The sequence below is a fragment of the Rhinoderma darwinii genome, chromosome 6 (assembly GCF_050947455.1).
Source record: "Rhinoderma darwinii isolate aRhiDar2 chromosome 6, aRhiDar2.hap1, whole genome shotgun sequence".
Lineage (NCBI taxonomy): Eukaryota > Metazoa > Chordata > Amphibia > Anura > Rhinodermatidae > Rhinoderma > Rhinoderma darwinii.
This window is the reverse complement of record NC_134692.1, coordinates 70,801,853-70,829,609: the sequence shown is the minus strand read 5'-3', so window position 1 is coordinate 70,829,609 and position 27,757 is coordinate 70,801,853. Positions and strand designations below refer to the sequence as shown.

The 27,757-nt window shown below is 41.6% G+C and overlaps 1 protein-coding gene across 1 annotated transcript; it reads right to left on the bottom strand.

Moving 5' to 3' along the window:
• Nucleotides 1-749: 749 nt before the first annotated feature.
• LOC142656357 (growth/differentiation factor 8-like) lies at nt 750-27,228 on the bottom strand. The gene is made up of 3 exons (XM_075831265.1): nt 26,865-27,228; nt 22,402-22,766; nt 750-1,130 (listed from the first exon to the last, which is right to left on the bottom strand). The coding sequence occupies exons 1-3, from the start codon at nt 27,226-27,228 to the stop codon at nt 750-752; spliced, it is 1,110 nt and encodes a 369-aa protein (XP_075687380.1).
• Between the last annotated feature and the right edge of the window lie 529 nt (nt 27,229-27,757).

Genomic DNA, 27,757 nt, shown 5'->3' with positions numbered 1-27,757 from the left:
TGCCTAAAGGCCTGTTCACATCAGCGTTGGCCTTTCATTGAGGGGTTCCGTCGGAGGTTTCCGTTGGGTTAACCCTTCAAAGGAAAGGCAAACTGAAACCTTAGCTTCCGTTTCCCTCACCAATGATCTCAATGGTAACGTTGCTAAAGGTTTCCGTTTGTCACAGTTGTGACAGGGTTCTGTTGTTTTGACAGAATAAATAGCACAGTCAGAGATCAATGGTGAGGGGAACGGAAGCTAAAGTTTCAGTTTGCCTTTCCGTTGAGGGGTTAACCCGACGGAAACCTCAGACGGAACCCCTCAACGGAAGGACAACGCTGATGTGAACACAGCCTAACCCGACGGAAACCTCAGACGGAACCCCTCAACAGAAGGACGACGCTGATGTGAACACATCCTTACTGATTCCAAATTACATTTTATATTTTATATTCAAGTTTTTGATAAGTTTTCACTTTTTTCCCTTGAAATAATTGATTTCTGCTAACCTATGTGTATGAGTTTTCTACTAAAATTTCCTTTTGCTCATAAAATAAAACCAATTTTCTTTTGCTCATGAATGTTTAAAATTGCTTCACATTTTAAGTTATTCTCTTACATTCTTGCATCTTAATGAAGTATCATTGACATTTTTTGTTAGAACAGTTTTTATATATGAGGCCAATAATGTTTTTACATGCACCTTATAATCTTGTAATATTTTCTGTCCAAATGTCAAAATGCCCTGATAAAATGCCTTTGAGTAATGCTTATACGCACCCACAGCGGTCAACCACCATTCCTGGAATTTTACCTTGAATTACTTCTGCATCGTCATTAAAATAAAGCATGTTAATAGAAGACATTTTAGTTGGGGAACAGCACGGTCCGGTAGGACCCTTCTGGTTTGCCTGATTAACAATATGGCTGTGGGGGTATTTTTGCAGAAATTCTATTCCACACTCTCCAGAACAATAGTTTGCTTTATATTTCTTGGGTGCAATAACCCAGTCCCATCCAAAAGCTTCAAAATCTACTAGTAATGGATATCGACAGCACATAGTTTCAGCTGAATGCTCATCACAGTCAATGCCAGACTCTCTTCTAAAGCGTTTTGGTGTGTCTATCACTTTCACTTCAATAAATGGCATCTGTTGAAAACAAGGAATATAATACAGGTGAGACAATATAATATTCTGTTAGCTGCATGCAAATGTGTATATTAGTGTTTATTTGCTTTATTTGATATTTATATACTGTAGCTGTATACAAAAATCACATTACCTATATTTATCATACTGACTTTGTTGTGTCTGTGATGTTGCACCAGTGTTTTCAGTAAGGTCGGATTCACATGAGCATGTTCGGTCCTTAAAGGACGGAATGAATTTCAGCCGCAATTCCCGGACCGAACACACTGCAGGGAGCCGGGCTCCTAGCATCATAGTTATGTACAACGCTAGGAGTCCCTGCATCACTGCGGGACAATTGTCCCGTACTGTAATCATGTTTTCAGTATGGGACAGTTGTCCCGCAGCGAGGCAGGGACTCCTAGCGTCGTACATAACTATGATGCTAGGAGCCCGGCTCCCTGCAGTGTGTTCAGTCCGGGACTTGCGGCCAAAATACGTTCCGTCCTTTATGGACCGAACATGCTCATGTGAATGCAGCCTAAGAGCAAGCATTTTTGGCCTAAGGCATTGTTCACACTTGTGCAAGATTTGTTGCATTTTTAAGGGTAAACCAGGATTTGACCTAAAAATGAGACATCTCCCACTTTTCTTCTGTAAAGGATTTAGTTCTAATTTTGATTTAAAGCAAAATACACACTACATTTCTTGTGCCTCCAATTTTACACATTAGAACACAGAAATTTTATTCATGAATTCCAAAATTAAAATCATGGCATGCTCCAACATATGCAATATTACAAATGTTTTCTCTCCTAAGGATAAGTGAACACAGGGTGGATACGCTGCGTATCCGTCCTGGAAGCCACAGGGAATTCCTCTGAAAAACTGCACCAAATTGTGGTGCTGTTTTTCGTTCAGAATGTCTGCTGCGGCAATACTGCTAGAAAAAAAAGTTTATACGTATCACCGTTTTCATAGCGACGCGTCCCTCTACTCTGAGTGTGGCCCGACCTCCTGTGATGATGCTGCAGTCCATCAATTGACTGCAGCAGTCACATGGGATAAAAGGTCTTCCCAAGGGGGTTTGGCTGCGCCCAGAACAGAGGATCCCATCGCTATGACAATGGCCGTGGGTAAGTATGAACCTTTTTATTTTTTTTTAACATAAGAAAAGTAGGATTTTTTGCTGACTTGCGATTTTTGCGGGCGGAATCGCAGCTTTTCCGCTGCAAAAATCACAACATTTGCCTATTTGTTGCAGGTTTTACCTTTCCATTGAATTCAATGGGGGAAAACATGCGACAGAAGAGCAGCAATTGCGCAGCAAAAATTGACATGCTGCGAATTAAAAACCACACCGCAGGTCAACTGTTTTTCTGCTGTTCAAATCTCATCCGCTCTGCTGCTACTGTACTATGCTGCAGATTTTCTGCAATAAAATCCCTTGCAAAAAATCTGCAGTGTCACTTACCCTAAAATTATTGGTTCTAAGGGAGAATATGGTGCCTCACAAAAGTACCACGCAGTGCAATACGAGTCTGTACTGTGGATAATGCGGTCTATGCACTGCCATATGGCTTTGTATACATGGAATTGCTGTCTGCATGGCATGATATTCTAAGAATTTCAGTTGTAGCAAGGTTTTTTTTTGCTTATTATTGGTGAACGTATCTGTTTGAACTACAATATGCCATTTTTTTGCATGACAATTAAATATACAACACAGTATATGCCTATGAGATGTATGAAGTGTAACATTTGTTAATTATAATTTTTAAAGAAAACTCACCATGATCATAATATATGAGGTATAACATTTGTTATAAATATCATTCTAAAGAAAACGGCAGTATAGCTTTTTATTATGTAAATAATTTTTTTAAATTTTTTTTGTTAATAGATATGACATATCAGTAAAGTATGCCATCAAAAATTTATGACCCATTAGGGCAATGAATCGCCTTTAACTGTATCTCCGGAGCTTCCATTTTCCCCAAAGTAGCTGTTAATATCTCTGTATATAGTAGTGTACAAAATTGTGTATTACGGACTTAAGCCCCATGCACATGACTGTAGAATTCGTCCGTAATTGCATGCCACAATTTATGGTCTGCAATTACGGACCCATTCAATTCTATTGACCACGGACACCTTTCCGTATATTTATGGGAAGGTGTCCTGGCCATAGGAAGCCTCCGCAAAAGATAAGACATGTCCTATCTTTTGCTTTTTACGGACCGTTCTTCCATACTTTGTATGGCTACAAGTGAAAGATCAAAATTATACAGCTACAATAAACTTAAACAATATAAACAGTGGCCACAACACCAATCTTTCAAAAACTGCCATAAAGTACACAAATAACAGTAACATGCAAAGAGTGTCCAAATAATACCACCATAAAATAGATAGAATTATGCCACACAATATTAGAATAACAGAGTATATAGTCCCTAAATAAAAAGGCCCAAATAACAGTACTATAGAATGTCCTGATAATAGTGCTTTGATCCCAATTTATTTAGGCTACACATCAGAGACATCTAGTTGCTGTAAATCGTCTTGAGGAATGTGGTGAAGGCAGCCAGATCCTAGAAGTGTAACTCTGCAGCAGAGGAGCTTGCTGAAAGTATGGGTGGCAAAATTAGCTTTTGGTTTGATGCCCATTTAAGATCAAGAGGTGGACAAAGTGTGCTGCTCTGTAATTTATCTGAGTTTGAGGTGGGTAGTGGTGTGGAAGATGACAATAAAGTGCTGGACAGCATCCTACAACCAGGTCCTGGTAAGGAGAGATTTTGAGGAACGTGCTGATGATACTTACATCCTGTGTCATAGTAATAGTTCAGTTATCATTTCAAGACCCAAAGGAGCAACACTTCATCATTCTCACATTGTGTTACTGCTGCTACTACCGTTGGTGCAGACGTTTGGTAGTGTTTCTGTCGGGTAGTAAAAAGGATTGTGGTACAGTGAGTCAGAGGTGCATACAGGGCAGTAGTCTTCTCTTTTACCTCTTCCAATTCTCTGGGATAACAATAGCCATCTATAGTATGCACGTAACAACATAATGCCTCCAGCATCGGGCATCTCAACTGGCTAAGTTATTGGAAGTTTGACTTCTCTGGATGTTTCTGAGGCTAGCTATTGACCCGTAAGTCATAGACGCTCGATCTTGGTTGCTTTCGTTTCAGCGCCTGGCAGCAAGTTCAGAACCACTGTCTTTGACTTCTCTGGCTGTTTCTGAGGCTAACTATTGAACCGTAAGTCATAGATGCTCGATCTTGGTTGCATTCATTTCAGCGCCTGGCAGCCAGTATAGAAGCACTGTCTTTGACTTCTCTGGATGATTCCTTCTCTGTGATTCCTTGCAAGTAGCCAGACCTTAAGCTGTATTGCTTCTGCCATCTGATGAGTGTTATCATAGAGTAGCGGGATAGCAGCTGGCCAACAGGATAGCAAGTCAATGTCTATAGTTCGAATAAGGTTACCTGTGGTAATTCAGACAGTAGCGATGGTTAGGCTTGGATGGGACCTTGGCAGCAGGCAGACACCAGGCGCGGTGTAACACAGCAGGCGTAGTATACGGCACAACAAGACTACAACTCTTTATGGCACAGGAACAAGATAGCACGGGATACAGGATACATGTAGCAGGGAACACTGGGAACTGAAAAACACTAAGGGACCATTTGCAAAGACTAACACAGGTAAACACAACAATGTTCAGGCAATGAGGGAAGGGACAGGGCCCTTCTTATAGTCCAGGGTGATCATGGGCTAATTTGACATACTATTCAGGTGCGTGTGCTGGCCCTTCAAGGCCGGCCACAAGCGTGTGCGCGCACCCTATGGGACACAGCAGAGTGAAGCGGAAGTGAGTACTGGCGTCTCCTGAGGAAGAGATGCGGGCCAGGGCTCATTGATCCATGGTTGCGTCCGTCGGGGGTGAGTAATTCTGATGGTCCACGGCCATGGGTGTCACACTATCGAAAAATGGATCATAAACAGAGATCAAAGATATAATAGGTGTAGCAATACTGCCACTCAGGATTGAGATATCGGTGCTGCTGACAGATTGGGTAGCCTCCTCAAAAGGTTCTAGCATGAGCTACTAATGTTTGAGCTCCAAAGACAAATTTCCTTCTTTGCTGTATGAGGTAGTCATTGACAGCTCAGCACTTGCTTGTACAACCTGTCAAACATGTGGCAACACCACACAAAAGAAAATAATAGGGAAGCCTGTACTGCTGCTATGGTTCCTGCATTTGCACTTTTTCAGCATAGGACCTACTGAAAAGGAAGTTGAGTTAATGCCAAAGAGCTCAATTTTAGTCTCATCTGACCACAGCACCTTCTCCCAATCACTCTCAGAATCATCTAGATGTTCATTTACAAACTTCAGATGGGCATGTACATGTGCCTTCTTGAGCAGGGGGACCTTGCGGGCACTGCAGGATTTTAATCCATTACGGCGTAATATGTTACCAATGGTTTTCTCGGTGACTGTGGTCCCAGCTGCCTTGAGATCATTAACAAGTTCCCCCCGTGTAGTTTTCGGCTGAGCTCTCACCTTCCTCAGGATCAAGGATACCCCACGAGTTGAGATTTTGCATGGAGCCCCAGATCGATGTCGATTGACAGTCATTTTGTATGTCTTCCATTTTCTTACTATTGCACCAACAGTTGTCTCCTTCTCACCCAGCGTCTTACTTATGGTTTTGTAGCCCATTCCAGCCTTGTGCAGGTCTATGATCTTGTCCCTGACATCCTTAGGAAGCTCTTTGGTCTTGCCCATGTTGTAGAGGTTAGAGTCAGACTGATTAATTGAGTCTGTGGACAGGAGTCTTTTATACATGTGACCATTTAAGACAGCTGTCTTTAATGCAGGCACCAAGTTGATTTGGAGCGTGTAACTGGTCTGGAGGAGGCTGAACTCTTAATGGTTGGTAGGGGATCAAATACTTATTTCTCTGTGCACAATGCAAATAAATATATATAATTGTGACAATGTGATTTTCTTTTTTTTTTTTTTTATATATATATAATCTATCTCTCACTGGTAAAATTAACCTAGCCTAAAAATTCTAGACTGTTCATGTCTTTGACAGTGGGCAAACTTACAAAATCAGCAAGGGATCAAATACTTATTTCCTTCACTGTATTTGAAATATTCTTATGGTCTGCTATTGGCTGAATAAGAATTATTGGCACATTGCCTCTGATTGGTTAACCTCAAGCCTACACCCCCTTTTGAATGATATTATTGTAATTGAGTTTGCCAATAAACCCCCAGAGGAGTATTTTGAGCATACCAGCAGAGTCTGTGTGTTATTTCTCCCCTCTCTATATATATTGGTATGAAATCTCCTGATCAGGATGCTAGATAAAGTTATTGGCGTGAGTGTCTGTTGGAACACTCATCTAAATTTCAGTCTTATATATTTTGAGCCATTGACTTTCACAACAGTAATGGTGCAGAAAAAACTCGGGAGATTGCACGTCAATTAGCTGTCGCTGGTCTGGCTTTACATCTGTGAATTAAAAACCTGCGGTAGGTAAGGAGGGGCCACTTTATCCAGTAATGGTATGAAATGATGGATCCAAAAAGGTATGTTGAAACTTTTTGTGTGATGAAAGATTGCAGGTGCGTACGTAATCTCGAGTAGTTGAAGATGTATAAATCTTGAGTTGTTGATATGAAAGACATGAGACAATTTTTTTGCCGGCAAGAAGTGATGACCTCCCCCTTTGGAATGCAGTGACGTAGAAGTTGTAACTCACATGTGAAGTTTTTTTCAAATGAAAGGATTGTAGTTTGGACAGTGATAAAAACTTGTCCTGCTCTATTGTAGTGTGTCATTTTCTTATTTAGTTGTGTAAAATCATTAAGGATTAATAGCAATCCTGTTACCCGTTTTTTCTCTGAGACAATGGCTGGGAGGTACTGACTGTCTGTGGGTGACAGAAAAGTTGGATATTTGTGAGTAATATCCTGTAGTACCACAAGGGCTTCAATGTCCTTATAATGGAGAATACAGTGCAATAGGGAAAACTTTGAATGTTGTTTTGAATAATCATTGATACACTTTTATAGCACACACTGCCAACTTGGTCAACATCACCCTACTGCTCTCCGACCATGGGGTCAGTAGAAACTGAGACAAAAATGCGGGACAACCTTGGGGCATGGGTCCCGGCCATCATTAAAGTAGAATAAGCAAAAGGAGCTGAGGCTGTAATTGTAAAGAATGTTAAAGAGTGATGGGAGTTGGATCTTGTGACGCTGGAAGTATGTGAAGGCAAAATAACACACTGTAAGAAAAATTTTGAAAAGGCTAGCAGCTGTAAGATGTTTGGTTGCATGTGATAAATAGAATGGTTTGTGGAAAGTTAAATAAGGGATGGTGGGTAGCCGGTAGTTAAACTCTGTTAACTAGGCATAATTGAAAATGACAAAGTAAGTGATTACAGGTAGTTCCAAGTAAGTTGATGTGAGAAAGGACAATTTGAATACAGGTGTGAATTTTGATAGGAAGAGTGAAGAAAATGGAGCAGCCAGGTACATTGCAGTGACTAATGTGGGTCAGAATGGGGGGAGTGTAATGTGAACGGGTGTGATGTGACATCTGTGTGATGTGTGAGACATGTGTGCAATGTAACATGTGGGAAGTTTGAAACTAGTGGCCACAATATAGCAGATCTATATTGTAAACTCTTATTTTTAACAGCTGTACTGTCTAATACTTTTAGTGTCTTGTGTATGGGGTTGAAATCAGTTCCTCTCCTCTGTGTAAAGGAATGTTGCTTATCTCTGCGCATGCGCTGTTGTCCGTAAGTGCACCGAGTGAGAAAAATATTACAGCCGGCTGAATTTGTCTGCAAAAAGATAAAAGTTATGTTACATATTTATGTTTTATGATGTGATAAGATGTAATGTTGTAATATTTTGAAGTTGGTTCAAATGAATTAAAATACCGATATTGTGAGACAATGGGTCTTGAAAATGTATGTACCCCTATTGTTCCCTACTCCAACATATAGTTTATTGGTTTGCAGTAATTAATATTAGCAGATATATTATTTCCTGTTTTATTGGATAAATAATTACAATTGTTCTTTTTGCTTTTACATGCAGGCAAGTGCTATAGTACTGCCTAAATGTTATTTTTGAAAATGTATGATGTTTTAAAAGCAAATGGTTGCAAGTTATTGTGTATTACAGGGGGCCAAACTAGTGCCCCACAGATAGAGTGCCCAACCTTACTATGTTGAGATATGTTGTTTTGAACCCTGCTACATTACTTTCGCAGAGTCCAAATAGGAGGGAGTAGTGATGAGACTGATCAGGTACAGTTTTGTTTAGTATTTTGTTTTGAAATAATGAATTTGGTTCTAGGAGGTCTACAAAATGTGTATGAGACCCCAATGAGTAATCTAGATTAAATGTGTGAGAGAGTAACCCAGATTTTGAGTTTTTTTTGTGTAGATGGTTCCAGATCTTTCCAGATCGGTAAATATGGCACTGGGTATGTTGTGCTGTAGTCTTCACCCAATATGAGGTATTGTGTAAGAGACTATCACCCTCCTGCAATTCTGCACAGGAAGCCTGAGGTGACGTCACTCACAGATGAGTCTTTACAGATTTAAATGGGAAGGAGGCAAAAATCGTCTGAACTTTGTTAATTTATGCAAGATTTTAGTAAAATAATTTGTTTGTTTTTGTATTAATCAGGAATTTACAGGACGTGGTGGGGGTGGGATTTGTAAGTGTAAAAATAAAACTCCACCCTTTCCAAATAGTTTATCTATATGAGACATGGGTTTCTAATGTAAATTTGTAATGTAGAAATACTTCATCATGTACAGTATGTACAAGACAGGATACAATGCACCAGGTAAATTACCCAGAAATCACTCTCACTTTCTTGTTCATCTCAAGAAGCGGAGCTGAAGGTGCTCGCTGAGGCTTGTAACCTGGCAAAAGGTAAGTCTGGCCAAAATTTACACTGACTCTAGGCAGAGGCGTAGCTAGGTTCTCCTGTACCCGGGGCAAAGATTCAGTTTGGCGCTCCCCCCCCCGAAACTCTTTTTCTGACATCTCCTTCCCACTCACCATGTTTGCTTTCTCTACCAATCAATGAGGTGTAACTTTTATTCTCAACTTTTTATTAATGTAACTGAAGCATAAAGCCATTTGTACATTTTACAAGCAATATAGTTCTATGTAAGGTCCTTGTTTCGCGGATACTTGATATGCAGCCGTACAAATGGCAATGGATGTGTGCTTGAGGCCTTAGGCCTCATGCCCACTTCAGTTTTTTTTCATCAGGGTGCTATCCGTTGTTTGAACTAATAGCACCTTGACACATTCATTTCAATGGGGCCATGCACACTTCTGTTGTTTTAAAAGAATTGTGTGGCCATTCCCTCAAAAATAGGGCAGGTCCTACCCCTGCCCATTTGTTATGTAACAGTCTCGGCCTTTGCATTGTTTTGGTCCGTGAAACAACAGACTGCACATGGAAGCCATCCCTCCACGGAGCTCCCCAGCCCTCTCTTCCTCCATCCTCCCTGCCTGTCTGCTAGGTAAATAGCTGGGGCTGAACACTTCAATGGTGTTCTCCTCACAGGCAGAGAGTATGGCCGGCTTCATTATATGACATCACATGTGATGTATAAAGCAGTCGCCCAGAGCACACACGCTCTGCCTGTGCAAGAGAACATTGTGCATTACATTACACAGCTCCCGCTCCTGTCCCCTGCGCTGCCCCAGCTTTTACATAAATTTAACAGCAATGGGTGGCCATGGCCCTAAACGTCTATGAGGGTACCGGCCCGGAGGGCACATGCCTCCACTCCCCTGGTCGGCGCCCCCCTTGCTTCCTTTGTAGTTGCACCCGGGGCACATGCCCCGCCTGCCCCTAGCTACGCCCCTGCTCTAGTTAGACTTTTGGCATCGCCCACAATTATGGTCCCATTGGTAGTAGGACCTTTGTTGAATCATCGGGTAAGCCAATTGAGAGAGCAAGAGATGACAGACCTGACAACAAGAGTATGTGTAGCCAGGTAACAGAACATTGGCTTGTCCCTGGATTCAATAATGCCACCACTAGGTCTTTAGCAGCCTTCATAATGTGCGCACGGCATGACATAGGTAAAACAGCAAAGGTACCTGTGAAGAGTGCACGCCGGCCAGATTACCCGTTCCAACGACTACAGAATATACAACAACCTGAGGTAGGTGTGTATGAAAAGTTCTCGTATGTGTAGATCTGTTCTCATGGTGGCCTGAAGCCTGGCCAGTACATTCCCCACTGCAGAAGTTGTGTGTAGTGACAGGGGAATAGTTTTTAGCCCAAGTATTGTACTGGTGTTTGTACAATGATAAAATATCAGCAGTTCTCCAGATGTTATTCCAAAGTTAGTATGTTTAATAATGGTATTCAAGTAGTATTGTGGGAATATTAAATACTGAGGTTAAGTTTTATGTAAAGTTCTAGACCAGCATACCTTAGCATTGGACTATTGGAGGCATGCGTCAGATAAAAGGTACAGAAGCGGAATATTATTACCATTTGAAAACATTTTTAGTTGTGAAAGGAAAATTTATATATATATATATATATATATATATATATATATATATATATATATATATATATGTATATATATATAAATAAAAGAAAAATCAGTTTGCATGTGTCACTGTCTGTGGGAATGTGGCTGCACCACCGTAGCGGGGAGGCAGCTGGCAAAGCAACAGAGCACCCAAAGAATACAAGGTCCCGCTCTAGGGTACCTGAATAGTCCAGACAGTGGCTGAGGCTTTAGCATGGATGGAGGTGGGTGCAGCAGGTACGCCAGACGTAGCGGATGACAGCAGGTGCAGCAGGTTACGCCAGATATGGCGGATAACACTGGACGTGGCAGATGACACTGGACGTGGAAGATGACACTGGACGTGGCAGACGACAGCAGGTGCAATAGGACACGAATCCAACACTAACAGGCTCAGGAACAAGAACACAGCACGGGATACAGGATACAGGTAGTAGGGCATGGGTAACAACAGGAACAGGATAACACTAAGGGACCATTTGCAAGACTGATATGGGATAAACTAATAACGCTCAGGCAATGAGCAAAGGGGCAGGACCCTTCTTATAGTCCAGGAAATCATGTGCAGTTGATGATGATAATTTTTCATGTGCGTTCACAGGCCCTTTAAGGCCAGGCACACAGTGGACCGGAGCAGAAGTGAGCGCTGGCGTCTCCTGGGAAGGAGTTGTGAGCCAGCGCTCACAGATCCATGGCTGCGGCCGCCGGGGGGTGACTAAACCCGACGGTCCGTGGCTATGAACGCTATAGCATGTATCACTTCTAGTAGCTGCTCAATGTGAATGTTTAATGTAAAGATGTTATTTGTTACTTTGTTAGTTTTTTTCAACTGAATTATCTGATTAAGATCAATTAAAGATTATGTGATGAAAGAGATTGTTCTCCACAGGAAGTGTCCAATTGGGAGCGAAAGGCGTGAAAACCAGATTCTAACAGATTGTGGACGGATAACGGAAGGTAGATCGGTAGCACCCAAGGCAGTCTTGATGGCACTTGCATTGATGGTGTGTGGCCTCACATATGCCCCCAAGACTGCAAGGCTGTTGCTGCTAAATTCTGTTAGAGCTGTTTGATTTGCCTACAGAACATTCCTGGCAGACCGGTGCCGACCTTATCATACCTGCCTCCCACAAAGAGAAGAGACGAGACCTTGAGAGGCCTTCCCAGGCAATACAAATCAGAGTAAGAAAAAATTGGTTTGAGACACTTGTCACATAAACATATGATATCTGTGTATATTTCTGTGGGTAGGAGCTGTTACAGGTAATTAGACAGGCAACAAGGTACAAATCCTGTTGTAAATTGTAACACCAAGTGCAAAATAACATGTACCCAGTAACTACACATTTTCTAGGTGCCCTGTCCATTGAGACAGAGGAGTTTTTCTTATATAAAGGTGTTTGTTTGATTAGTTTAAGGGCCTGACATTGTTATTGTATGTAATTTTTATATTAAGTAAATGTTATCACCAGATTAGTATTAATTTTAGGTTGGGTCCCCAGCAAGTGCCTGTAAACATGAACGAAAAGACTTTTAACATGATGAACTCCATCACTGAGATACGGCAAGCACAGCCTGAGCCAATACAACACGTTTGTCATGAACTGACGGCAGTGTCACAATTCTAAGCAGCCGTGCAGACAAGCAACTTGCTGGAGGAAGAAAAGAAATGCGGAGGGTTTGTGGTAGTCACAATAAAACTCCACTACTCCGTCTACGTGGGATCTCACCCCAGGCTCACAGTATGAGGTGCTGTGTACAGCCCGGTGATGTATACTAAAAGAGACGGTGTCTGACAGATGAGGAGGACGAAACCAAGCACTGACGACATCAGCAAAGGTCAAAGTAAAGCAAAGGTCAAAGTAAGGCAAAGGTAAAAGTAAAGCAAAGACCAAAAACCTGAGTGAACCCATCAGCAGCATCCAAATGTTTTAATAAGTAAGTGACAAGGAGGAGGGTAATAAGAAATCCCCCACTGGACACCACCGTACAGTCTGACTCCACAATTGCGTGGGTTACCCTAAGGGCATGTTCACACGTGGCGGAATTGCTGTGGAATTCTGCTGCGGACAGTCTGCAGTGGAATTCTCCAGTGGCCGTTTTTTACATTTGTTTCAATAAATTTTTAGGCAAGTTAGTTCAGACATTGCGGAAAACTACACTGCGGACCATAGGCTGCGGTGCAGAATTTTCCCTCCGCAGCATGCACTGTCTGCTGCGGAGAAGAAGCGGAATTTCACTGTGAATTTCAGCCTTTGCAATGCAAAAACTGAAATCTGTGGCAAGTCCGCTGTCTTTTCTGTAACGTCTGAATTACCTGTCAAATATGCAAATGGTTGGTGCAGATTCGTTGCGTAATTGCCTCAAATCTGCACCAACATTTGCAGCGGAAAAACTCCACCACATGTGAACATGCCCTAAGGGTGACAGTCAGTGAAGAACAAAAGACAGAAGAGGATGAAAATGTACAGGACTTGTCAATGCACTGGTGGGACCCTATACCCAAACCTGAGATTGGTGATGACATTATATTATTAGTTGTGGCCCTATTGATATATTGTTTCAGGTTTATAATCATAATATAAAATTTCTGTAATTTAATATGAGAAAAAGGGGGGTTGGTGAAGGATGATCTATTTGTGTAATGGCAGGGGGTAGGGAGACGGACAAGTGAGCCCTAATCTACCCGCCACTCTGTCCCTGCCTACTTGCAACGACCCGCCCTAGGCGACGGGGTACAACTGGGCGGCGGTCCCTGCGCTCAGTAAGTGCACGACAAACACGACAAACATACAAGGAACACAAGCAAGGAAAAGGGGCCGTTGCCCACGGCAACACCGTGAGCAACCAGAGTGGTGAACGAGCCGAGTCAAGCCAGGAGTGTGCGAGGTACAAAACGAAAAGCAGAAGAGTAGTCGGTAAGCCAGGGTCGGTATGGAGCAGGATCAAAAATAGCAGGAGCTGTAGCTGGGCCAGGAACCACAAGGAAAGAAACAAAAGCAATAACAAGCACCGAGGGACAGGAAGTGCAGGCTTAAATAGACCGAGGGCGGGAGCTAGCTGAGTCTGGCCAGGTTACGATAGGCTCTCCCACTCCTAAGCCTGCCAGCCTGAATGGTGGAAGCAGGAGTCAGTCTCAGGGATGTATTCTCAGGTGCTGACTGATTAGTTCTGGGAGTTAACCCCGCTGTGCCTGGCAGATCCTTTACAGTACCCCCCCCTTTTATGAGGGGCCACCGGACCCTTTCTAAGTGGACCTGGCTTACTGGGGAAACGCAGGTGGAACCTCCTGACCAATACCCCAGCGTGAACATCCCGGGCGGGTACCCAAGTCCTCTCCTCGGGCCCGTATCCTCTCCAATGGACCAGGTACTGGAGGGAGCCTTGGACCATCTTGCTGTCCACAATCCTGGCCACCTCGAATTCCACCCCCTCCGGGGTGAGGATGGGAACAGGAGGTCTCCTCGAGCGAGCCAAGGATGGGGAGCAGCGTTTGAGGAGGGAGGCATGAAACACGTCGTGTATCCGAAAAGACGGGGGTAACTCCAGCCGGAAGGAGACAGGATTGAGGACCTCAATGACCTTATACGGCCCAATAAACCGGGGAGCAAACTTCTTGGACGGAACCTTGAGACGCAAGTTCCTAGACGACAACCACACCAGATCCCCGACCATAAACAGGGGGTTAGTAGAACGTTTTTTATCAGCCTGAGTTTTTTGTACGCTCTGGGACACCTCTAGGTTTTTCTGACCCTGGGCCCAGACTGTGCACAGTTCCCGATGAACGACGTCTACCTCAGGATTGTTGGAACTACCAGGTGAAACGGAGGAGAACCGTGGATTAAACCCAAAATTACAAAAAAAAGGAGACCCCTGACGAGTTACTGACCCGGTTATTAAGGGAAAATTCGGCGAGGGGAATGAAAGAGACCCAATCAAATTGACAGTCAGAGACAAAACACCTTAAGTATTGTTCTAGAGACTGATTAGTCCTCTCCGTTTGGCCATTGGTTTCAGGATGGAAGGCAGAGGAGAAGGACAGATCAATCCCCAACTTCATACAGAAGGCTCTCCAAAACAATGAAACAAATTGTACCCCTCTGTCCGAAACAATATTGACAGGGACCCCATGGAGACGCAGGATGTGTTTGACAAACAAGGTAGCCAACGTTTTGGCGTTGGGTAGTTTCTTGAGGGGCACAAAGTGGCACATCTTACTGAAGCGGTCCACCACCACCCACACCACCGACTTGCCTTGGGATGGAGGCAAATCGGTGATAAAATCCATGGAGATATGTGTCCAAGGTCTCTGGGGAATGGGCAACGAACGCAGTAAGCCCGCTGGTCGGGACCTGGGAGTCTTGAACCTAGCACAAACCTCACAAGCGGCGACGTAGGCCTTAACGTCTTTAGGCAACCCAGGCCACCAATAATTTCTGGTAATGAGGTGTTTGGTACCCAGGATGCCTGGATGGCCAGATAGTGCGGAGTCATGATTTTCCCTAAGTACCCTTAGCCGGAATTGCAGGGGAACAAACAGCTTGTTCTCAGGAAGGTTCCCGGGAGCTGCACCTTGATCAGCAGCAATCTCAGAGACTAAATCAGAATCGATCGAGGAAATGATTATACCTGGAGGCAAAATACAAGCAGGATCTTCCTCCGAAGGAGGGCTGGCCATGAAGCTACGCGACAGTGCATCAGCCTTAATATTTTTAGACCCAGCCCTATAGGTAACCAAAAAATTGAATCTGGTAAAAAATAACGCCCATCGAGCTTGTCTCGGGTTTAGCCTCCGGGCAGATTCTAGGAAAACCAGATTCTTGTGGGAGTCAGAAGAGGGATAGCTAACTAGCAGGTCTTTCAGGGCATTCGACAGACCCAACCTAAACTGGCACCTTAAGGCAGGGTCATTCCACCGAGAAGCTACGCACCACTTCCGAAAGTCAGAGCAATACTCCTCAACAGGTCTCTTACCCTGACTTAAGGTCACCAGCTGACTCTCGGCAAAGGCAGTCCTGTCAGTCTCGTCATAAATAAGTCCGAGAGCAGAAAAGAAACAATCAACGGAGGAAAGTTCAGGGGCGTCAGGAGCCAAGGAGAAGGCCCACTCTTGGGGCCCTTCCTGGAGCCGGGACATAATTATACCCACCCGCTGGCTCTCAGAACCTGAGGAATGAGGCTTTAAACGAAAGTAAAGCCTACAACTCTCCCGAAAGGAGAGAAAAGTCCTCCGGTCCCCTGAGAACCGGTCGGGCAACTTGAGGTGGGGTTCAAGAGGTGCGGTGCGGGGAACTACCAGGGTAGCATCAGGCTGGTTGACCCTCTGAGCCAGGGCCTGGACCTGTAGGGAGAGACCCTGCATTTGCTGAGCCAGGGTCTCACGGGGATCCATAGTGGTGTCAGGGACCAGGGGTAGACTAGGTATGGGCTTGTTATTATGTAATGGCAGGGGGTAGGGAGACGGACAAGTGAGCCCTAATGTACCCGCCACTCTGTCCCTGCCTACTTGCAACGACCCGCCCTAGGCGACGGGGTACAACTGGGCGGCGGTCCCTGCGCTCAGTAAGTGCACGACAAACACGACAAACATACAAGGAACACAAGCAAGGAAAAGGGGCCGTTGCCCACGGCAACACCGTGAGCAACCAGAGTGGTGAACGAGCCGAGTCAAGCCAGGAGTGTGCGAGGTACAAAACGAAAAGCAGAAGAGTAGTCGGTAAGCCAGGGTCGGTATGGAGCAGGATCAAAAATAGCAGGAGCTGTAGCTGGGCCAGGAACCACAAGGAAAGAAACAAAAGCAATAACAAGCACCGAGGGACAGGAAGTGCAGGCTTAAATAGACCGAGGGCGGGAGCTAGCTGAGTCTGGCCAGGTTACGATAGGCTCTCCCACTCCTAAGCCTGCCAGCCTGAATGGTAGAAGCAGGAGTCAGTCTCAGGGATGTATTCTCAGGTGCTGACTGATTAGTTCTGGGAGTTAACCCCGCTGTGCCTGGCAGATCCTTTACAATTTGCTTATATTCTCTTTATTAAATTACATTATGACTTATCAAGCAGGATTACTAAGATATGTATTCTCTATTATTTTAATGACCTTTCCTCTACATAGTTCTGATCAAGTCTCAAAGAAATGTGTTATCTTTATGTGTTCATCGTGTGGTCTTCATGCATCAATGTCTAGTGTGTTGGCTGAACGCCCAGACATAAAATGCAACTATTTGTCGTTATCGCAACAAACTCCCTCATGGGAAAGAACAGCTAGCACCACTCCATTTTATGCTTGTTTCCAAGTGTTACCTTATGTCATCATTTTAATAAAGAATTATAATTATGTATTTGAAATATTCTTATGGTCTGCTATTGGCTGAATAAGAATTATTGTCACATTGCCTCTGATTGGTTAACCTCAAGGCAACACCCCTTTTGAATGATATTATTGTAATTGAGCTTGGCAATAAACCCCCAGAGGAGTATTTTGAGCACATCAGCAGAGTCTGTGTGTTATTTCTCCTCTCTCGATATATATCGGTATGATATATCCTGATTAGGATGCTGGATAAAGTTCCTGGCATGAGTGTCTGTTGGAACACTTATTTAATTTTCAGTCTAATATATTTTGAGCCATTGACTTCCATGACAGGGTGCATGTGATAAACTATGGTTAAATGCATTCTGGCATGATCTCGCCTAACACCAGCAAAGAACAGAAAAAATGCCTTATGGGGATGCATGCTCAGGGGCACCTGTACTCTCCAAATACTCTCAAGTTACTCTGCAAGTTACTCCGCAAGTAAGAGAGCCTGTACATGCTTCAATGGCAATTGTCCATCCTCGGAACCTTACAATTATTTTCTGATGCCCCATCGCCATGCACTGGCTATTGCTGCCATAATTCAACTCTCTAGATCATGTACTGTTCTTCATCCTTCTTCTCCTTGTTGCATGCTGCCACACCATCTCTATTTCAGATGAAATTGAGGGGACCTCCAACGCCCTTTGTTCACCGTTATCCAAGATGTAAACGTTTCCTCACCCCTTAAAGTGTATGTGATGGAATTACTCCTTCCACTTTATTATTTGTCTCTAACAGTTGTCATAGCATCTCCTGATCTACTAACATTATTCCTGAGCCTGGGTTCTCCTAAGAAACAATATCATTCACTCCTCTTGTATCTTTGCCTGACTGGCTGCCAGTAAAGATGTTACTGACACCCCAGAATTTCAACATAGGCAAAAAAGTAGCTATAGTTTTTAATATTTTTGGTTTGCCGTTATCAGTTAGCACTACTAGCCTAACACACTGGATGAGCTTGATTGGTTGTTGGCATTAAGACAAACCTTACAGGTCCTTCTCAATGAATTAGAATATAATCAAAAAGTTAATTGGACATATATGGACAGAGACATCAATCGCTCCGTCAAGGAGCAGAATCCCCGGACACAAGGGGATTCCACTCCTTCAGGGTGCTACTACAGTGGCGCTATCCACAGGAAGGGGGCTGCTATCTACAAGGGGCCTGTGGGCTGTGTGGCACTACCAACAAGGCTGCTGTGAGCTGTGTGGCACTACCTACAAGGGGGCTGTGTGGCACTACCTACAAAGGGGCTGTGTGGCACTATCTACAGGGGGAATCTGTAAGCGGCGAGCTGATGGTCAGTTTACTGTGAGTGGGGGGCTGGTAGTCCTTTTACTGTGAGTGGGGAGCTGATGGTTATTTTACTGTGAGTGGGGGGCTGATGGTCATTTTACTGTGAGTGGGGAGCTGATGGTTATTTTACTATGAGTGGGGGTCTGATTGTCATTTTACTGTGAGTGAGGGGTTGATGGTAATTTTACTGTGAGTGGCCGGCTGATGGTCATTTTACTGTGAGTGGCGGGACTGATGGTCGGGGGCTCATGGGTATTTTACTGTGAGTGGAGGGGCTGATGGTTATTTTACTGTGAGTGGGGGGCTGATGGTCATTTTACTATGAGTGGCGGGCTGTTGGTCACTTTACTGTGAGTGAGGGGCTGATGGTCATTTTACTATGAGTGGCGGGCTGTTGGTCACTTTACTGTGAGTGGGGGGCTGATGGTCATTTTACTGTGAGTGGCAGCCTGATGGTCATTTTACTGTGAGTGGGGGGCTGGTTTTCACCTCTGAGCTCCAGTTGAAATTATTAGGAGGCAGAAAATACCTGCGGCACTCGTTTGTTGCTTTTTTTTTTCTGCAACTTTTTCATTCACTTCAACAGTTTAAAAAAAACGCAAAAAAAAAAAAAGGTCAAGCAATGCTGTCAATTCTTGAAGGAGTTTTGAGGCAGATTTTTTTTGCCTAACAAAAAACGCTGCGTGAACATACCCTAAAAGTGTAGTGCTTGTTTTTAGCTGTTTTCCGTCTTTCTTGAAACAATTTTTGGTATGGGTGCACTGAGGAAATTTCGTTTTTTTTCCAGGGGTGCCTCGAGTCCCAAAAGTTTGGGAAACTCTGAACAAGGCTACAGAATCACGCCGGCCTAAACAAGGATACTGTTGTAGAGCAGCATAGTTTGTCGTGGGAACGGAGCCTAGGTGAGTACAATTTTTTTTGTTTGGGGGTGCTGTCTACAAGGGGAAGGTAGGGGGGCTGATAGCACTGTCTACAAGAGGGAGTTCGGGGGCTGTATGTCACTGTCTATAAGGGAGAGGTGGGGGGATGTATGGCATTGTCTACATGAGGGAGGTGGGGGGCAGTATGGCACTGTCTACAAGGGGGCAGTGGGAGGCTGTATGGCACTGTCTACAAGGAGAAGGTGGGGGATTATGGCACTGTCTACATGGGGAGGTGGGGGATTATGGCACTTGCTACAAGCAGGCTGTATGGCACAATCTACAGGGAGGCCCTATCTACAAGAAGGAGGCTGTGTGTAGTAGCCAGGGGAGGGGGCATTATACTGTGTGGAGGCCACAAAGCGGACATTATGCTGTGTAGGGGCACTACAGGGGGTTATATACTGTGTGTGGCACTTAGGGGGCATCATACTATGTGAGCACAATTAGAGGACAAAATACTGTGTCCTTGAAGGGGTTATAATATATTATATTATTATTATTGATATTATTATACTTTATGGGGGGCACTAAAGTGGCATTATACTGTGTGGGGGCACTAAAGGGACATTATACTGTGTGGGGGCACTATATAGCACATTATACTGTGAGGGGATTATACTTTTTTTATAGGGCATTTTTTTTATGATGGGTGGGGCACCCGAAAGATAATTTTGCGCGGGGCGACATCTATTCTAAGGCCGGCCCTGGCTATAATCATCAACATTAAAAGAAAAAAATGCTGGAAATAGATCACTCTGTGTGTAATGAATCTATATAATATATGTGTTTCACATTTGAATTGAATTTCTGAAATAAATTAACTTTTTGATGATATTCTAATTCATCGAGAAGGACCTGTACACTACAATAGCTGTAAATGCAGCACATCTTCTACGCTGCAAATTCCACCAGAGCCATGCAGCTGTGACTTAGAGCATGTTCACACGTGGCAGAGTTTTTCCGCTGCAAATGTTGGTGCAGATTTGGGGCAATTACGCAACAAATCTGCACTAACATTTGCATATTTGACATGTAATTCAGACATTGCAGAAAAGACAGCGGACTTGCCACAGATTTCAGTTTTTGCATTGCAAAGGCTGAAATCCGCAGTGAAATTCCGCTTCTTCTCCAAAACAGTCAGTGCATGCTGCGGACTGAAAATTCTGCACCACAGCCTATGGTCCGCAGCGGAGTTTTCCGCAATGTCTGAACTAACTTTCCTAAAAATGTATTGAAACAAATGTAAAAAACGGCCGCTGGAGAATTCCACTGCGGACTGTCCGCAGCGGAAATCCACAGCAATTCCGCCACTTGTGAACATGCCCTTATATAGTGCTCCTGTTTAAGGAATCCCATGCTCTTAAAGGACAGTTCTGATTAGCTGAAGTAATACACGATTCACCATAATCATAACTGAAAAACGTTAACATTCGTCAAACTTTGAAAACTGCCTGATTTTGCCAGAAATTTTGAAGCAGTGAAACAGTTTGCTCATCTGTAGATGAGGAGGGTTTAAATAAAGGAAATGTATATTTCATTAAGGGGGTTCACATTGCAAATCTGCATGTCTAGTCCTCTTTTCATAAAACCTGGAAGCCGAGGATAATTTTGTACAAGTATATGCAAATACTATGCCCAAGTCAAATTATTTGATCTGTGTAAACTTTAGTGTACACACACGATTGATGTGTTAAAGAAATTTCTGTGACTAAAAATCCGTTCCATACATCTAATGGGGTTTTGTTTCTTCTGCGTGTGCATGGATTTCCGCAAATCCCATTCAGATGTATGGAACAGTCGCACAAATGTCTGCAACAAATCTTCCATGTGTGAACAACACCCTTATACTATTAGCTGCACAAGATTTATGATGTATTCTTAGGGCATGCCCAGACGTGGCGGAGTTCTTCCGCCACTGTCCGCATCAATTCCGCACAGAATCTGCGTTGCAGATTCTGTTGCGGCTTTGCCTAAAATGGGCATTAAATTGATGCGGACTAGCCGTTGCGTATTGAGGGGAAGCGGGCTTCCCTTCTCTCTTATCAGTGCAGGATAGAGAGAAGGGACAGCCCTTTCCCTAATAAAAGTAAAAAGAAATTCATACTTACCCGGCCGTTGTCTTGGTGACGCGTCCCTCTTTCGCCATCCAGCCCGACCTCCCTGGATGACGCGGCAGTCCATGTGACCACTGCAGCCTGTGATTGGCTGCAGCTGTCACTTGGACTGAAATTTCATCCTGGGAGGCCGGACTGGAGGAAGAAGCAGGGAGTTCTCGGTAAGTATGAACTTCTATTTTTTTTACAGGTTGATGTATATTGTGATCGGAAGTCACTGTCCAGGGTGCTGAAACAGTTACTGCCGATCGTTTAACTCTTTCAGCACCCTGGACAGTGACTATTTACTGACGTCCCCTAGCAACGCTCCCGTAATTACGGGTGCACACACGTAGTCACCCGTAATTACGGGAGCCCCATTGACTTCCTCAGGCTGGCTGTAGACCTAGAAATACATAGGTCCAGCCAGAATGAAGAAATACGCTCCGCAGCACACATAACATCTGCGGACTTCATTGCAGAATTTTTACTCTCCATTGAAGTCAATGGAGAAATTACGAAATGAGTCCGCAACAAGTCTGCTACACGTCCGCAACAACTATTGTATGCTGTGGACACCAAATTCCGCACCGCAGCCTATGCTACGCAGCGGAATTGTCCGCAACGTGTAAACGAACCCAACCACAAAGCTGTGGAAGGCAATGGAGAAACGTGTACGCTGCGGATTTCCGCTGTGGACTGTCCGCAGCGGAATTCCAGAGCAATTCCGCCATGTCTGGTCATGCACATATATGTTTTCCGAATGCTTAGTTATCCATATGTATTGAAATAAAATACGAGAATTTATTTGAAATTAATTTAGGATACCTAAAATTAAACTTACACCAAAAGAGCTGATTCTTTAGGCATACTGACAAACTTTTAATAATAATGGCTATTCATTCAGTGTTTTATATCATGCAAAAAAAATATCTGAATTGTATGTGTTAATAAAAACAATGAAAATGTCAATATTAAAACCATGCCAATTGAAGTAATACATTTACCAGCCCATTTTCATTGTTGGTAACTGCAAGATCTTCCCCATTTCCATCAAATGCTTTAATTTCAATTCCTAGATTGGATTCAGGATGTCTCAGCCAGTTTTGAAGCACAGTTTTCACATCTATACTTTGCCAAGATCCAGGTCCTGGATTCATCTCAAGTTTTAATGCTCGGATTCCAATGTGTCTTGAACCATCTTTCAAAGGCTTAATGAGTCTCAAGATTTGCACCACAACTGTCGTGGTCCTTTGGACAGGCTTTAAATGAATCCATAACTGTGCCTTTGATATTTTATTTAACTGAATTTTGGAGCTCACTTTAAAATAACAACATTTTGTTTTTTCAGCCACATCAGCGACGAATTCAGCTGTTAAATAAAGGGGAACATAAATGACATTAAAGCTTTTTATACATTCGTGTTACAAATGTTTTTTCAAATTGCCAATTCTTTATTTTTTTAAATGTATATTTTATAGTATAACCTTTTAATTAAAACAACGGTGAGTTAGATAGTTAAATGCAAAATGAATAATATATAAAGCTATTAAAAATATAACATAATTTACTTTATATACTCTCATATACGACCAAGTATAGTAGATGCTATAGATTGTACAAATAACTAAATACTTTCATTTTAATCAATATGGAATCTAATTGTTCTGGAAAATATATTCACTCAAGATAGTTGGGCGGCAATCAATCATAATTTACAAATTATTTATTAGGTCCAATTCACACTCATGTTTTGGTGAAGTTTTTACATGAATTTTTTTTCACTACACGCAGCAGTGGAGCCTAAAGAATTGACATTCTCCCTATTTTTGTCTCCTTTCTGAATTAAATTTTAGTTTTGGCTAATAAAAACTGCATTAAAACTTTCGTTGTTGAAATAATTTAAAAACGGAAATAATTTTTATATGACTTGTGGATTATGTATGATATGGTTGCTTAATAAATGTAACCTTAGTTATAAGATCATAATATTTAGAAAAAAATCAACTAAAGCAAAAAAGAGCATACAATAAATGCACAAACACACCTTTGGGGTAACGAAAGTAATCAGAATTATTCATAATATCGCATTAAAGAATTACACAGCATGGTTTTTCTCCAAACCGTTTCACTTTATTTCATTAGATCTTAAATTCAAACAATAATAAAAACACCCTTTTGAATTCACTTTGATTTTTACATGATGTGGTGGAGTAATAATAATCAATTGTTGGGACTTTTCCATATTTCTTAATTACATATGCTATGTATTTGTGACCAACAAGAATAAATCATCTATTAATTTATTGTCTTTGCATATGTCTTTCTGTCACAACATCCATAAAATACTTTCTCATGTCTATAATTGGTAGTGAAACTGAGAAGGCATGGGATATTGGATCACTTACATTGCTGGCTCGTACATCTAGTTACCTGTTTCTAAGAACCGCACATATGTTATGTGCGTTCGGAAACAGAGTTTAAGCACACAAGTTCTTTTTATTGCAGCTGCTGCTGCCTATCCTGTCAATAAAATCATAAAAAGAATTACGACCATAGAGTTATGCAAATAAAAAATTGCTGAAGCATACTTTGCTACAGGATTACTATGTTTTAGATGCTTTGGATAGAAAAGCATTATCACTTAGACTTGTATTATACATAAGCGGCTGCCTCTCCTGCCAAGATAACAGTTACATTCCATTTGTTACCCAACAAGATATGATTTAAAGCTACTTCCTTTTAACATTTCCTAAGACAGTAATAGCATTGTCAGATGGTCTAATAAAGTGCACCAAGACAGACGATAGATAATACTAATAGAATATTTAAATTAACATATTATTTCATATTTACATTTGGACTGTGCAATAAATTTCAATACTGAGACAATTTATTCTCTTTATTGGCGTCCTGCATATTGTCTTTATCAGTGAACTAAATACAATAAAAAAACATTTTCACCCCAAAAATTAAATTGGCCTTATTTTAGTAAATAAGAATTTACAGTCAGAGATAAAATCTGTAGCCACAGCTCTGAGGAAGAAAAGAGAGGTAGATAGATCATCTAAAAGGACCAGGAAGCAGTTTGGGGATTTCTTGGTGACAACTGCAGATTACATAGGAAAATGGAGATCTGATATTGTCACTCTATACATTAGTTCAGGTAAACTCTTACGCTTTTGCTAGAGATTCCCTTTAAATTGGCTTTAATGCCATGCTTTGCCTTAGAATTTTTTTGTCACATTATCGATACTGTGTAAAAAGTGAGAAGACCCGTTATTGTGGCACCACAAAGTAAAAATGTAAACACTTATCAGTCATCATACATTTTCATGTTGAAGCTCCAATAAACCCAAACATTTAAAAACCTAATAATTTGCATCCCTTCAATTTTCCTGGACCTCAGCAAGAAAAATTTGTTTTTATAAAGATACGGTATAAATTTATTTGGATTAATTTGGATTTGGATCTGGAAATATTAGGGCTTTTTCTCTACCACATAGAAGCCATAAAATGTTGATGAAATACCTTAGGAAAAAACATGATATGGTTCCTCTCTCATGTAGATCAATATAATAACTTTATTTATGTGTGACACATTATCGCAGTATGCACAACATTATTTCATTAAGCTCAGAATACAAAATATTCATCTGCCCTTTAAATTAATATATTGGTCTATTTATATAGATCAATTTATGTAGAGACTGACAGCACTCGTAAATGGTTACAAAATAGCTACTTCCTTTCTTCACCCATGTTTTGATACTTCAGCTCCAGTAGGAGCATGAATGTCGCAACATGGGCCAAGGTCCTGTGTCTTGCACCCTCTTGATTTTTAAAGACAGTACTGTTTTATTTTTATTTATATACCTACTCATATGACAGTATTTCTTACATGTTTGTGTTCATCTTTTTTTAATTAACGGTATATTACCTTCATTTTATAATATATACATATAGTACCTTTATTATTATTCCCTCACATTTGCTAGACTTTATCAGGTAAAAAAAAAAAAAAGAAAAAAAAAAATAATAATAAATAAATATATATATATATATATATATATATATATATATTGTATTTTATCTTTATATTTCATATATAAGATAAAATACAGATATAGCCTTAGTTTTCTTAGTTTTCATATCCTATGAAATAGTGTCCAATATTTTCTATTAAAATAAATCTAATGATGATAACATTTTAACTAACTATATCTGGCCCAACGGAATCCTATTGGTTAGGATTAGTTAGGACTAGTAAACAAATTGCTCAATATATTTCATGAATTAAAAATTATTTTTCTTTGTGTATATATTGCAACTGTACCTCCTGCGGGTCAGGCATGCTCTGCAGGAACTGTGTACATTTTTCACATAGCATGTTCTTTTAGTGTTTTCTTAGTTCCCATATTCAGTACAAGCACCTATTGAATATAATAAATGCCTGTCAGACAGATGCCCATACTAAATTCACGGACTAAGGAAAGACTCAGTTTAGATATCAAGAATTAAAAATCCATTCATGAAATAATTTGAACAATTAGGGCACATTCACACGTGACGGAATTGCTGTTAAATTCCATTGCGGACAGTCCGCAGTGGAATTCTGCAGCAGTCGTTTTTTACATTTGTTTCTATACATTTTTAGGAAAGTTAGTTCAGACGTTGCAGAAAATAACTGTGCGGTTATTAGGCTGCAGTGCCGAATTTCCCCTCCGCAGCATGCTCATGACTTTGCGGAGAAGAAGCGGAATTTCACTGCGGTTTTCAGCCTTTGCAATGCAAAAACTGAAATCTGTGGCAAGCCCGCTGTGATATCTGCAACGTCTGAATTACCTGTCAAATATGCTAATGTTCGTGCATATTTGTTGCATAATTGCCCAAAATCTGCACCAACATTTGCAGCGGAAAAATTCTGCCACGTCTAAACGTGCCCTTAGCCTTCATAGTAAGTCCTGCATTGTTTTAACCTAAATTCTAAAAAATTCTGTGTGGACCTACCCTTACATTTTTCTCTTTTATATCAACTTTTGTGTTTGGCTCTAAATCCTGCAACAAAAATTGCAAGTGTGAGTCCAGCCTTAAAGTATTTCTTGCCACAGTGAGATTTATTTAGTAGTTTTCACATGGGAGGAAATTTCTGATTTGCAACACTGTTGCACCAAACAAATTGCAGTAAAAAAACAAAAAAATCCAAATTTAATTGTACAGCAATACAACAAAGACGTCATGAACGAATCTGTCCTTTAGGAGGAGTTCACATGACTCTAAAACCATAACAACTTAAAAGCTACAAATGGAAATAATATTTTATTCAGTCCAATCCACTGACCAATTTGTTTGTTTTTAAAATTCTTACATTTTTTTAGAATTATTTTTAGGTTAGGTGCTGTATATTATAATATGCTTATGATTAAATAAAATCTCACAATTAATGGAATCATTTTTTTTTTTTACTTACATTCAGTTGGCATAATGATGACTGTTTCAGTGGTGGCATGGTAATCATCATCTTCTGGTAAGCCATCGTTGCTTGAATCTCTTTGAACATCATACTGGTCTATAATATCTTGCAATGGTGGAGATTTTGGTAGAATGCATTTTATAGCATTCTTGCTGATGTTAGGTGCCTGCTCGAGTCGAAGTTTACTAAGTATCTGGAATTTTATCGTTTCTAATCTTGACAATTTGGTGCTTTCTCTCAAGGTACATGCAGTACATGAAGCGTCCTTATCGTCGGCTTGGTTGCTGTTCCTCAAATCCACAAAGGGAAATACTACCAGAATGCACATGTAAATATAAATCCAGACACATAACTTTGTCATCTTCTCATTTAGTTACACTGAAATATTTTGCCTTTATCTAACGTTGTAATAACTGAAAAATCAAAGGCCTTCTTAACTAAACTTTTATGTCAGGAGGAGTTGAGGAACCTGTCATACTAATACAACACATTCATGCAACCTGTACTTTTATACTGCAACTTAAGTTTCACTTGCATCCTCACAACCAATGATTGCTTGCCACATAAACAATGAATTCAGCTGGCAGAGACATTAAAGTTGTGTTAGCATGATGGCAGTTTGTTGGAAGCCACAAATGAGTTTCTTTTTCCATTGACATAGATTATGACACTTGTATGTGGCACTAATAGTGGTCATTTACAACCTTTTCATGCCTTCACAGAACTAGATAGTTGTTACCAGTGTCTTTCAGCAAATATTCCAGACTGCAGCAGGCAGGATTATTGAATAACATTTCTGGGAAGCCTAAAAAACATATTATCACTAGCCAGCATTGACCAGCTTCTCAATCTGTAACGTCTTTCCATAACCCAGTGCATACCTTAAATTC